Source organism: Embiotoca jacksoni, unplaced genomic scaffold (genome assembly GCF_022577435.1).
Source record: "Embiotoca jacksoni isolate LCO1_2020_lvr unplaced genomic scaffold, fEmbJac1.0.p SCAF_1, whole genome shotgun sequence".
In the NCBI taxonomy this organism is placed as follows: Eukaryota; Metazoa; Chordata; class Actinopteri; family Embiotocidae; genus Embiotoca; species Embiotoca jacksoni.
In genome coordinates this window covers 1,305,376-1,320,000 of record NW_027185229.1, presented here as the reverse complement: position 1 = coordinate 1,320,000, position 14,625 = coordinate 1,305,376, and the positions used below count along the sequence as shown (strand labels likewise).

Genomic DNA, 14,625 nt, shown 5'->3' with positions numbered 1-14,625 from the left:
TGACCTCTGAGTCGGGGAAAGAACAGAGAAATTAGAGCTTAATGTAGAAGTTTAAGATCACACCCTCCACTAAACCTTAGTATGTTATAAACCTTCATGTGGCTCTGCAGAGAACAAATCAATCTTTTACTTAATTTATCAGAAGTTAATGACAAAATACAATAATTAAATGCGGAATAATACATACAAATGTAATTTTAGAAAGACCTCACGTGTTAGTGCAGCTACCTCATTTACACAGCACAGGTTATGAGATTAAATAATAATACATTAGTGCTGTCAGACCCTGGAAATATAAAGCAGTTCACAGACGGTTCGCTATTAATACATCATATTGGAAGAATAAAACAAAATGGATGCTGAATAACAAATAGATTAGAATATGAGACGAAGCCTCGGCTCCCTGAAGAAGGAGTTCCACGTGTGCTTATATAAAAGGAGTAGATATTAAAATGCTGTTTTCAGAAATTCCTCTTAATCTTCATCAGTTTTCTGCAGGGATTGTCGTCCCCCCCAAAAATGTTTTGTAACTGTAACACATCACATGCACATAAACACACTCATCCAGCATCATACTCACATTTTTTTGCTTTTATACTGGTATTATTGTTTTAGCTGTATTTATCACCTAAATATTGTTTATCATTATTTGTATTGAGTCATATTACATATGTATGTAAACTTTCTGTTTTCTATAACTTTGTTAACTTTGGAGTTTTTTGCCTTTTTGCTGTATAGTATTTGTTATCTTTGATAATTTATTGTGTTTTCAAAATAAAATAATAAAATGTTGATTCCTTGTACTACATTTGCTTCTGAAGTGAAGGGGAAACTGAAACAGAGTTTTTACTTGTAATAAAACAACTTCTGAAATCAGTGTGAGACAGACTGTGTCCTCTATTCTGATTCATGACAGGAGGGACGACAGCAGACAGGAAGTGTGCGTGTCCTGCGCCGGGTTTTTAATAAACTTGGTGAGAGTTACAAGGACACGCTGTGTTTGTCTCAACAAAATTTAAATGAACGAGGACGAGACCGAAGAGGAGGAGAGTGAAAAATCATCCTGTCAACGAAGATGGAGTCTCTTTAAATTCATCAGTCAATAAAATCCTTCTGCAGCAGCATCACTGAACTCCTCGTGTCAACAGCAGCCAGTCGCCAAAACATCAGTGTTATCAGGGCAGGAATTAATCGTGGAAAAATGATGTTGAGTGGTGCAGCGGAGCAGCTCGGAGACAAACCGCAAACAGGCTGCGAGAGAACGAGACTCAGGAACAGATGGTGAGAAAGAGACGGAAAACCAACAGCTGAGAGACGTAAACAAACACGTGAGCCTCGTGCGTACTCACATCGATCATGTCGGAGACGTCGTGGATGTAATACTTGGCCACCACCGCGTTGGTCGCCGCCAGGTTCAACAGGTAGTCGTTACGGGCCTTCGTACATTTCAGCTTGTTCTCTGAGTACTTGGCTTGTCTCTGGGGAGGAGAGAGGAGGAGAGAGGAGGAGAGGAGGATAGAGGAGGAGAGAAGTGGATAGAGGAGGAGAGAGGAGGAGAAAGGAGGGTAGAGGAGGAGAGAGGAGGAGAAAGGAGGGTAGAGGAGGAGAGAGGAGGATGATGTGCTCATTTTGAAGTTGATGTCAGCAACACGTCTCTAAAAAGTTGGGACAGGTTCATGTTCACCACTGAGCTGCATCAACTCTTCTTTTAACAACACTCTGTAAACGTTTGGGAACTGAGGAGACCAGTTTCTGGAGTTTTGAAAGGGAAATGTGGTCCTATTATTGCCTGAAAGAGACATTGTCTGGATGGCAGCATATGTTGCTCCAAAACCTGAATATATCATTCAGTATTCATGGTTCCTTCCAGATATGGAAGCTACCCATGCCATGTGCACTGATGCATCCCTGTACCGTCATGGATTCTGGGTGTTGAACTGAGCGCTGATAACAAGCTGGATGGTCCCTCTCCTTTTATGTTGTCTTCGGTCTATTTTCCATTAAATGTGTTTACATGATTTAAAAATCATCACATTCTGTTTTTATTTACATTTTACACAACTTGTTTTGTACATGCAGTTGTACTCAACACTAAAGTAAAGGAAATAATAAAAAGTGACATTTCGTACTTAGAAAACAGCACATCAATTGAGCTTAACAGCATCGACACAGTGGCTTCGCACGCATAAGCGAAACTTTTTCAGACACAACTCAGAAAATAATTATTTGAGTTTTAAAAACCTCAAAAGCTCCATAATTCCAAAGCGGAGACTTTTGCCCATTATTTGAATCATTTGTTTGTACATTTCACTGCACATGGGTATTTTATTTCCTATTTCACAAAGCCATTATGATGCAAATTTTTCCAATGCGTAATAGGAAAAGAGATTAACTTTCCTTTCTCCTCCAACCTGTTTGCAGGCAGAGTAATGAAACAAAAGGCGGTGGAAAGAGGCGAGTATTCATTGGCAGGCTGAGTTATTAATAGACTGCAGCTCCCGAGCCAAGCAGCATCTCTGAGGAGGGACAGACGCTGTCGTACTCACGGCCTTTTGATGTCCTGCACCTGAGAGATAATGGGAGCTGTATTTGCATAAGGAAACTCCAGAGGAAAATCTAATGCATGGCAGGATCTAAAGTACACAACGCTCCAGAGACCAGCAGCCACACGGCCGGAAGACAAGACTTTTCATAATCTAGAAACGAGCATGAGATGGAGAGGGAGTCGGGTTGTTGGGCAGAAGTACTGCAGTTTGTTCAGAGACCAGTCGACTGTCCTTACCTTCTCTTTCATCTTCTCGATCTTCCTGACGGTGCTGCGTCTCGGTTGGCGGTCCTCGTGACGGAGGAGGTTCACGTTCAGATCTCCGGACTTGCTGAACTGCTTCTCCTCCTGCTTCTCAGCATCCTTCAGCTTGCTCTCGGCGCTGATGCTCTCGGTGTGGTACATGTGGTATGTTTTCATCACCTGCAGGAGGAGAGCGACAGACAAACCTTTACATGGTTTATCATACAAGTTCTTATAAAACCAACGCAAAGATCTCGTCAAACCATGTGAGAAGTGGATGTTGTGGTTTTATGAGCAGCCACAGAGAGAGAAGACCAAACACAGCTGCTTGGTGTCCGACATTGAAATGGATATTTGGTTGAATTAATCACTTGAAAAGAAAATTTGTCAAAAACTAACTCAGTTATTCTTCAAGTAGTAAGAAAGAAATATTCGTCTTCGTCCAATGTGACATTAAATTCAGTATGTTTTTGACCAGCGGTGGATCTGACCGATCTGATTGGAAACCTGACGATACTACGTCCCGCCCACCGATAGCTGTAACCTGATTGCACCACAGGCCTGTCAATCAAACAGACACGCCCCCAAAAACAGGTCTTCTTGAATCTTCTTTTCTAATGAATGAGGGATTATTTTCAGATGGACCTCCAGAAAACTAATTTTTCAGACCCAGAAGCTACGTCCACTTTTATATACAGTCTAGACTCCCCCCATAGAGCACGAGGGTCCCCGATGGTTTGATACGTATAAAACCAGATTTAATCCAAACTTCTGGACCAACGTGTTCGACAGCAGTCATCACCATTATCATTATTGTTTGGAGGAATGGTTTCCATCGCTCCAGTAGACACCAGAGACCTGTAGAATAAAGGAGCACTAAAACTCTGATGGCATGTTGCAGCCTGACACCTTAAGAAAACACTTAACGTTGGTTCATCCTTTAATTGGCCTCCCGTCTGGACGTGTGTGTTGACTTAGTAGAATTCCTGTTTTATTGATATTTCCTGAAACATCTTTCACAGTCTTCTTTGTCTTCTTTTGATTTGAACGTTTTCCTGGAGGATCAGTTTCGGCCGTCGATGCAGCAGTAACACAGATGTCACTACACGTGGAAGATTTTAAGTGAATCCAGAGTCGTGGCTGTCAAACGTCCAGCACCCCCCCCCCCCCCCCGCCCCGCCCCACCCCTCACTGCAGCTTCGCCGGCCTCCTCATCATTTCCACAACAAGTCCAGCTCGTTTGTTTCCTGTGAGCTCTGCAGTTTTACCTCTTCACTTTGATCTCTACTTAGACACCCAGACTTTAACACCCCCCTCCAACTCCCTCTCCCCACCCCCACCCTGATCCAGTGTGCTGATGACAAGACTGGAGTGACAGAAGACCCTCGTGAGACAAGACAGAAGCGCCCTTTCGTCGTTATAACTCGTCCCAGATCCTCGTTGAGTCTCTCCTCGGCCGTCTTCAGCCTCGTAAAGGAACATGCAGATGTGAGCTGCATCTTCAAACATCTCCAGCATCCAGGATTTTCTATGAGCACCTCAGGATGTCAACATAAACATTTATTAGTTCCCTGGGATCAATGCTGCACTTCAGATCTCCTCATCCTGCTGTCCTCTGGTCACCTACCCCTCCAGTCCTCCTTTGACCTCTGACCCTGCGATCGTATTCTCTACCAGTGATGAGGCTGTTTCTTTCCCTCTGTGCTATAAATTGTCCTCCTGTCAGCGCCGCAGCTCTTAGAATAACAACAGAGTTGAAGAGCTGCGGGGCAAACACCTTAAAAATAGAATCAATGAATAAAAGAAAAGGCACGGGTGTATTCTCAGAGTGACAAAACTCGACATCGACGCAGCTACTCCAGACAACAGGAACTCGGCTTACACGCTGTTCCTCCCGAGGCTGTCAGACTGGTCTCTGAAAATGTGCTAAATTTCCAGCTAACGTCGAGCCGTCTAACTGCAGGACCTGCAGCTAAAAACAGAAGTCATTTGCAGGAAGACTGAGCTTCAGCTGCGTCTGCAGGAGGTGTGTGTAAAGTCCTCTGACAACAGCCCGGGGTTATTTAACTGCTGAGTCTCGGAGGCGGTGAAAGACACGGAGAGAAAATGACTGGAGGTTTTAACAACGAAGGCGAGGGAAGAAAACACAATCTGATATTCAACAAAAACCTAAATATTTCAGCTGTTTGAGCTACTGACCATCCAACCAACATGTCCGTGATTTGAGGATCTTTGCTGCACATCATTCCTATTTTCTCACCTCAGAATATTTTCCCCTCTCAACACTAGTAAAGAAAAATGCTATACCAAAGATCAAACGGGGTTATCATGGTAAAACATAATATAATAAAAAGTCTAACCTTTGTTCCAATGGAGGGACTTAATAAACGTGATAACAAATTAACACAAATTCAAGCAAGCTCCACAATATTAACAGGCGCTTTCAATTTTGGAAAATAACCAATGAATGAATGACTAAAGATGAATAATAAACGCTGCATTAACGCCTGCGACTGCTGCACAGCTCCAGAATCAGTGTTTTTGTTGTTGCTGTTTACAAAAGAAGAACTGTGTGAGACTGAAGAGCAGACATCAGGCTCAAGGTGGTAGATCAGCCGGATAAGATAAGCTGAAGCTTTATTGATCCCGCCGGGATATTAAGTCTGTAAAACAGGAAATTAACACAAGTAGAAGCAAAGATCTTTACAGCGGTGAGTGAGGAGGACGAGGACACGCAGGCCTTTACTTCAGTTTCTCATTTCAGGGTTGGCGTTAATGATAAGTCACAAACAACTAGATCTTTATTCTCACTAACACTCCTGCTGCAGCATCTCAACAATACTTCAACGAACCTATCAGCCCAGTCACATCTCCCCCACTTCTAAAACCAGTTTGGCCTCACAAGAGTTAAAGGAAGCTGATTCCGCTGGTTTGGGTGGAGCTCAGCTATGTGAATAAATGTTACTAAACATGAGGAGCTCTCAGACACTTTCATTTTGTCAAAGTAGCTCTCAGAGGAAAATAGAAGCAGAAGGTGTGAAAATATACATGCTCTAGTATGCTTCTTATACTTTCTAGGAGACATATTTGTGTTGTAGCAGCATCACTTTAACTGTGAAGTTTCACACAACTCCCACAACCTTCCTCTAATTAAGAAATAACGAGGCTATCCGAACGTCGACATTTGGGATTTTAATTTTCAGCCAACTAGAGCATGAGAGGAGACGACCATCTGACTTTTATCACGCAGCCAGAGTGGGTCAAACAAAAGGATGCCACAGTGAACCGGAGATCTTCTCTGACACGAGAAACCAAGCTGAAAATGCCTGAAAGGTAAAAACCCTCTGAAAAGGGAGAATAACTGCATTTTCACTAATTAAAATAAAGATGATAAGTGTGTCAAATAAACCAGCCGTGGTTGGTTATTAAGGGCATTTGATAAACAGCCCGTCCTCTGGAGACGCCTCTGAATGCAAATAAGATGTATGAGCCTGTGTGGTGGAGAGTCCAGATCTACAGATGGCTCGATGAGGGATCGCTGCCAGCGCTGCCCTCTGCTATTCTGACTCTCATCACACCGCCCTGATGAATAAGTGATATGAAGGCCGCGCTGCCGTCTCTTCTGTTTCACCTCGGGGGGCAGAAGACTGCTGAAGTTGCTTGGAGCTCGTCCAGTTCGGGGCACTAAGCCTCGCTCAGTAAGAGCTTGTGTGAGAGTAAGAGTGCAGCAGCAGCACCATGTGTTCCCACCCCCGACATATGTTCATCGATCTGCAGGGTCTCCTGCAGGAAATCTCATTATCACTTATCTGTGAGCTGTAGAATAAAGACATAACTGGTAGTGGTTGGAGACACAGTGGGGAGAACTCTTCAAAAAAAAAATCTGTCAAAACACCAGCTGATTGAAACATATCTCGTAATAAATGTAAAATATTGCTTGAGTTATCTGATGGTGTAAAAACACAGCATGTATGACACCACATTATTAATGTGAAGACATGCTGCCACTCATTAATACTGCTCTTTAAATTTGTTGTTCTGATGTTTGAGTGTAAAAACTGTCAAAACTTGACATTTAATCAAAATATAATTTATAAATTCAGTAAAATATTAATACTCACTAAATCTTATAAAAGTACAACAGGAAATATCCATTAATAAGGTCGTTATTATTTACCTTTTCTATATTTAAACATATAGAAAGCAGCTGCAGGAGACGTGACAGCTGTTTAGGGAAGAAAATCTGCTTTTTATAGAAGTAAGTGATGTGAGCAATTATTTCTCGAGCGACATCGAAATGAAGCAGAAGGACGTTTTCTCCCCCAATGACAACAGCAACATGTACCTGCAGAGAAACTGGTCATTACGGTGACTGCTTCTCCACAATAAAGACGCATCAAATGCAAATAAAGCAGCTGTTACGAGTGACTCCATCGTTATGGAAACAAGATGCACAACATTCAATCTGATTTTTATTTCTAGCCTCATTATAATGTCACCTTTCCATCCGAATGGATCAGAACTTTTAACCAATCTTTAAGAAAATCTGCAAACGAAAGTACAAATTATCCGCATTTCCATCCACTGGGTAAATATTAGGAGTCGGTTCGTTGCGCTAGAAGGTCGGCGATGCTGATTTTACAGCGCGGTGCTACGACATGATCAAAGAGCAGCAGTCAAACCTCCGTTGAAGGAAAACACAACACGTGAACGTGATGGAAACTCTGTGATGGAGAGCACACTGGACAACGAAAATGGAGTTTTGGATGACTAATATATGAATAATATAAGTATGATGAGTGAAGGATGGATGGATGGATGACATGCAGTCATTTCTCAAGAGACAACGCTGTTTATGTGTAAATACGTCATCGAGCTACTTTAACTAATTATTACTTCCGTAATGTATTTAACTAACGTCACAAACGTATTTATTTTACTCAAACCAGGATCTTTTCATGAACTTAACCGAACTATGAAAATGTTAACCATTTATTTATTACTGTTGCCATGACAACGAAGGTCCGGTACGCCTGTCAATCTTACTGCCCAATGGTCGTATATATTTTTGGGGTATGAGGACGAGTTGCAACAAGACCACCCGTGATGTGAAGCCTGAACTGGACCAGAGGGGGAGGAGCCACCAGAGGGGGAGGAGCCACCACATGTGGATGTGATTGGAGCCGAGAAACTGTCCGACTCGGAGAGAAATGTAACGTTCTTTTTAATTACTTACAATCAACCGACTCGCTCTGCTCTCTCTTAACATCATCTATCATCATCAGCCCGTCTGCAGGTGCAAAATAAACATAAGAAATTAATCAAAACGTTCCTTTTGATGTAGCAAAATGTGACGTAAACTCAGACAATTTAAAAAGCAGACTTTCTAATTAGACCCCAAACCAATCAAGAGAAAAGAAAGTTTCTACAAATTGCGAATGTTTTATCCAGCACATGGGTTTGTGTCCAGCTGTTTGATTGGTTAATCACGGGCAGGTAAACTGATGGCAGTCCTGGTGTAATAAAAACAGTATAGCTGAATCCAGACTGCTGCTGCTGTCTGGAGTCCAAACAGGTAAAGACACGTTCATCTAAAGACTAAAACTATTTCAATCACATGAAAAAGAAGTGAGAGGTCAAATCTGCTGAGATAAGATCTGGAGCACGATATTTTTTTAATAAAGTGCAGCAGGAAGAAGCAAGAAGGAGCTGGAGTGAAATGTAATAATAATAAAAAAATTAAAAAAACTGAAATAAAATGTCAGAAAGACGGAAAGGAAAAAGAGCAGTGATGAGATGAGGTGTGAGACATCGATCTGCAGGAGACGCAGTCTGTCACTTACAGTGTAGAGTTCATTCGTCACCTTCACCAGCTCCTCGTGCATCTGGATCCCGATGTCCTTGCTCTGGAAAACAGCGAGAAGAAAGGACGAGGATGTGACAACAAATAACGTCTGAGTGGTCAGCGGTGACCTGCTGGAACAAAGTTAGTCCCTAACACTGACTTTGTTACAAAAATATCTCAACAACTGTTGGTCGGCGAAACTGGAGCGGAGGATGAACCAGACTGTGATTCATTTTCATCCAGCACCACAAACAGGTCACAATAACATGAGTCGAATACTTCAGGTTCACAAATCAACTTTACAAAGTGCAGGTAAATCGATCTGTTTATAAAAGTGTTCGTAGCTTCAGGTCTGTAAAATGGTTCTGATCCAGAAGTGTCTTCAGCTGCAATACCAGCGAGTGCCACTAGAGGTCGGCTCCAAAAAGCCTCCGGCTCCATAGACTCCCATTCAACTTCTCTCATCAAATCCAAAGTGAATAAAATGTGTCCATCAGTTATCTCGGTGTTGTTAGCTAAAGTCACTCCTTCTTATTAGTTTTCTGGAGGTCCATCTGAAAATAATCCCTCATTCATTAGAAAAGAAGATTCAAGAAGACCTGGTTTTGGGGGGCGTGTCTGTTTGATTGACAGGCCTGTGGTGCAGTCAGGTTACAGCTATCGGTGGGCGGGACGTAGTATCGTCAGGTTTCCAATCAGATCGGTCAGATCCACCGCTGGCTCCTCCCCCAGCTCGTCCAAATATGGTCACTTCCTGCTCCAAACCGCTCCGAACTAGCAAAGATGGTGACGGACAGAATCTGAACTGGAGGATTCATAATGTTCACGAACCAACGATGACCTCACTGACGGTTGATGACATCACTGATGGTTGATGACATCACTGACGGTTGATGACATCACTGACGGTTGATGACATCACTGATGATTGCTGCTTGAAGCAACTAAATACATCTTTACTTGCATTGAAAAGTGAAGAAATATAACTAAGTACAGCATGTTTTACACTTTTGTTAAGTCTCCTTTTCATTCATTATTACCTGTGTGTGTGTGTGTGTGTGTGTGTGTGTGTGTGTGTGTGTGTGTGTGTGTGTGTGTGTGTGTGTGTGTGTGTGTGTGTGTGTGTGTATAAATCTGTGAAAATGTATATCTAATATAAACAATTAATTTCTATATTTTATTTCAACAATGAAAATATTATTTTTGTTTCCACTGAGAAGACTAATTAATTAATTAATTAATTCTCCTCACAGCTTTTAACACACATGAACCTCGACTGTTTCTCAGTCATCACGTCTCACAGCATGACTGTTGTTCAGAAACACGGGACACACCAGGACACACCTGGACACACCTGGACACAACTGGACTGGGGGAAGAACATGTGACGGCATTTGCTTGTGTGGGAGAGAAGCAGAACGACTTTATTTGAAGACTGCGAGGTGAGAAAATGTACCAACAGTGTGACGGTTTCACACATTGGAACAAAGAAGCAACACCTCCTCAAACCTCAGAGATGGAGGGAGTTGTTCTGTTTGTGAGGAAACGATACCAAAACGAACACACTGTGTACTACCTGCTGATCTAGAATCAGTTTCCACAACCCTCATATCTCCTGCCATCATTACAGTCTTCTACTTTACATCAGTTTGTCTACATTTGGTTTGGTGATTATTCGTTGCAATACATTTTTTTTATTAAGTCTCTTTAAATTTCAATCAAAAGACAAATTCAGAATTTTCTTTCTGACTTTAAAATCTTCCAGATAAAAGGAAAAGGATGCTGATTTTACATATTTTATGTAAAATGTCATATATGTCTGTAATATCAGGAGAAGACGTCCTCTTCTCACTCAGAAGGTGGCGCAGGTTCTGGTCCAGGTTCTGGTCCAGGCTCTGGTCCAGGTTCTGGTCCAGGCTCTGGTCATCTCACGTCTAGACTACTGTAACTCCCTCCTGGCAGGTCTACCTGTTAGTACCATCTGACCTCTGCAGCTCATCCAGAACGCAGCAGCTCGACTGGTCTTTAACCTCCGAAATACACTCACGCTACTCCACTCCTCCTCCTCCTCCTCCTCCTCCTCCTCTGTCCTGGCTCCTAAATGGTAGAATGAGCTCCCCAACGACATCAGGACAGCAGAAACTCTGAACATCTTCCACCACAAACTAAAAACACACCTCCTCCTCCTTTATCTTGAACAGTAGAACTTTAGTATCTTAACATGGAACTTACTGATCGAACTTTGTAGTTTGGCTTTCTGGAAGAAATTGTATTTTCTTGATTCTTGTTGTTCTGGTTTTGAACCCTCATGGTTGAAATGAACTTATTGTAAGTCTTTGGATAAAAGAGTCAGATAAATGAAATGTAATGTAATGAAATGTAATATCAACCATTAATATTGTGCACAGGTTCTCCAGCGCGGTTTATGTCCTCCATCTAATCACATGCTGTGTTGTTTGGCTTTTGTTTTCTTGTGTCTTCCTGAAGGTGTCACCACAGCTGTTAAGAGCTAAGAACATTTGGAAACAATAACTACATTATATACTTTATACCGACAGAGTAAACATGGCTTTACATTTTACGATATGAAAAGGTTCATATGAGCTGCGTTAGTTTAAATACATATTTAGTTTCATAACATGTGCATTTAAAATCAAACAATAAAACCACTAAAAATAAACCTAGGACATGCTCATGAAGTGAATCAAGGACAAGAAAGATTTATGCACACAGATTTAACATGTTCGATGAGTTGCGTGACCTAACATGCTGTCAAATAAAGGCTATCACTTTAGTAGATGAAGTTCTGTAACTCCTCCAGTGTGACATGAACTCTTTTAGACTTATTGTTCAACAGTGTAAACAGCTGACTCATCTCTTCCTCTGAGAGAGAATGACTCAGCAAGATGCATGATGCTCATTTCACATATGAAAGAAGTATAGTTTTCTGTCAGATCAATACAGGGAGGAGGAGGAGTGCTGTAAGACACACACACACACACACACACACACACACAAACACACACACACACACACACACACACACACACACACACACACACACACACACACACACACACACACACACACACACACACACACACACACAAACACACACACACACACAAACACACACACACAAACACACACACACACACACACACACACACACACACACACACAACACACACACACACACACACACACACACACACACACACACACACACACACACACACACACACACACACACAACACATACACTCATGTTACATTGACTGACATTCATTTCCTGTTGACTCATGCTCACCTGAAGAAGAACTCATTAATCTAAACCCTAAAATTCAACAAATGTGGTGAGGACTTTGTTTTTGGTCACCATTGTGACCGTTAACATGTTTCTGACTTCACAACATGAGTAACACAAGAACACACACACACACCCAGTGACTCAAACCAGATCCACCCAGAGATGAGAAGACAGATGAAAGTTCACCTGTGACCACACCCTCCTCCACTCAGTACAGGAGCTTGAAAAAACTTGCAACAGGTGAGTCAGAAACTGATTATTAGAGAAGTAAAAGCTCATAAAACTAAACGCTGCTGTGGCAGATCATCCTTAAACTTGATTATGAAAAGTGTCCAGAAGAAGAAACGCAGAACAACATCGGTAATACAGAAGGCATTTAGTTTTCTTGTCTTGTTTTTAACCTGAGAGAAAGTCCTTCTGAAAGCAGCCTCGGGCTGGATGTGATGAATGAAATATGTCTCCAGCAGTCCGACTGGACATCTGTATGCATCAGCAGCTCTGAGGGGAGACAGACTGCAGCGAGTACTGCAAAGGATTATGGGAGCAGAGATTCACCCAGCGAGTGGACGACTGTGATGCAACACTTTGTAAGAGCGGCGGCGGGTTGTGTTGTAACAGCTCTGATAGTTAATATACATTTTTAAACTCGTCCGTCTATGAAAGGAAGAAAGATGGCTGTGGTCTCTTAATGGATTCTCTGCAGATGAGAGCAGACAGAAACAACAGCTCGCTGTCCAGTCAGGTCTGCCACACCTCATCTAATTACATTATTCCAGGTAATTTTAAATCTTGCTGTTGTGAACACAGCTTTCCAACTCCAATAAGCTTCTCAAATGAGGCATGGCACACCTGGATTATTACAATTATTATTATTGTTTCTGGTATATTTCAGCTCTGGTTCGTAGCACGACCAAATTCAGGTTTAAATAAAACAATATGACGACTGTATACAATATGCATCATAGCATACTGAACATAACATCATAAAAAAAATGGGAAAATAGAATATTAAAAAAAATATATCATTCATATAAAACATTCCTACAGAGTCTTTATCAAACAGAGCTGTGTAATGTTCAGAAATTACTGGTACCTGTTCTAATAGTTTTACTTTGATATTGGTTTATAAAATATACTTTTCTTAACCAATTCTATAAAATAAAACAAAATTGTAAAAAGAATATTACATTTTGGTACAAATCTTTCGTTTTCCTGCAGATTACAGGAGAAAAAGTAACCACGTTGTTTTCTGTAGCCAGAACTAATAGATGTCGTCACCATCTTACTAGTTCGGAGCACTTTGGAGCAGGAAGTGACCATATTTGGACGAGCTGGGGGAGGAGCCAGCGGTGGATCTGACCGATCTGATTGGAAACCTGACGATACGATGTCCCGCCCACCGATAGCTGTAACCTGACTGCACCACAGGCCTGTCAATCAAACAGACACGCCCCCAAAAACAGGTCTTCTTGAATCTTCTTTTCTAATGAATGAGGGATTATTTTCAGATGGACCTCCAGAAAACTAATAAGAAGGAGTGACTTTAGCTAACAACATCGAGATAACTCTGTCAACTGTCTTCGATCACTTTGTCCTGCTGTCCACCAAAGCTCATTCCTTTGAGTTCGATTTTCTCCACAGCTTCATATGACATTAGTCTTGATAAAGGATTTACTGCCTCCAACATGTCAGCCAACGGCTACCTGAGGGCACCTGACTGAAACAGCCCACACAAATACACACACAGACACACACAAATACACACACAGACACACACAGACACACAAATACACACACAGACACACACAGACACACACAGACACACACAGACACACACAGACGCACAAATGCACACACAGACACACACAGACACACACAGACACACACAGACACACACAGTAGGCAGAGTGGAGCTCACCTGCAAGAAGAGCTGCAAGGTGAAAACAGGGCTCTGATGTTTGGATGAGACCTCAGTCATCTCCGCTATGTGCTGACGGTGAGCCAGACGGAGCTCGCTGGAAGAGAAGAGGCCGGAGAGCCACCGGCCGGCCGGAGGGTCGCAGCTTCAACCTCCCAGAGCTGCTTTCAGCTCAGACACCCTTCTTACTCCGAGAGCGCTGAGACGGAGCTACAACTACTTTTCTCAAGACTAAAGCCAAAGTAAAAACTAAAAGTAGGAATTTCAGCTTCCACAAATACGAAAACCGTCCGTGAACTCTGACCCTTTGTGCTCAACTAATAAGAAGAAGATGGTAAACAGAGAGACGGATGATGATGAAGGTCTCACTGACCTTCTTGAACAGGCGGATGACGTCATCGCTGATCTGGGCCAGACGCAGGATCACGTTGTTGGTGTAGATGTCGCCGAGGGTGGCGTGGTCACGGCTCTCCCGCCTCGTCTGGTTTAGCACCAGATACCAGCTGTTCACCGAGGACAGCAAGTGTTGGTCCTTCCTGGAAGAAGAGGAGACGTACAGGCCTCAGGATATCTCAGGAAAAACACAGGTGCTCGTATAAAACTGAAATGGACATGTGCATTACATTTTCAGATTTATGCAGCAGAAACTCAGAGTGCAGATGATTTATGAGATAAATGCTACATGGTCACAATGACAGTAGCAGCATACTTTTATCATGTTTTCCATCTCAGTTGAATGTGTTTATGTGCTCTCATATCTGCTC

At 42.3% G+C, this 14,625-nt stretch overlaps 1 protein-coding gene across 1 annotated transcript in view; it reads right to left on the bottom strand.

Moving 5' to 3' along the window:
* srgap3 (SLIT-ROBO Rho GTPase activating protein 3) overlaps window positions 1-14,318 on the bottom strand; it is a 26,912-nt gene extending 12,594 nt beyond the window's left edge. The window contains exons 1-4 of the mRNA XM_069153876.1: window positions 14,235-14,318; window positions 8,632-8,694; window positions 2,783-2,968; window positions 1,350-1,478 (exon numbers count right to left, since the gene is read on the bottom strand). Of these exons, the coding sequence (XP_069009977.1) occupies window positions 1,350-1,478; window positions 2,783-2,968; window positions 8,632-8,673 (357 nt within the window). The 5' untranslated portion in view covers window positions 8,674-8,694; window positions 14,235-14,318. The remainder of the gene's footprint in view (window positions 1-1,349; window positions 1,479-2,782; window positions 2,969-8,631; window positions 8,695-14,234) is intronic.
* Between the last annotated feature and the right edge of the window lie 307 nt (window positions 14,319-14,625).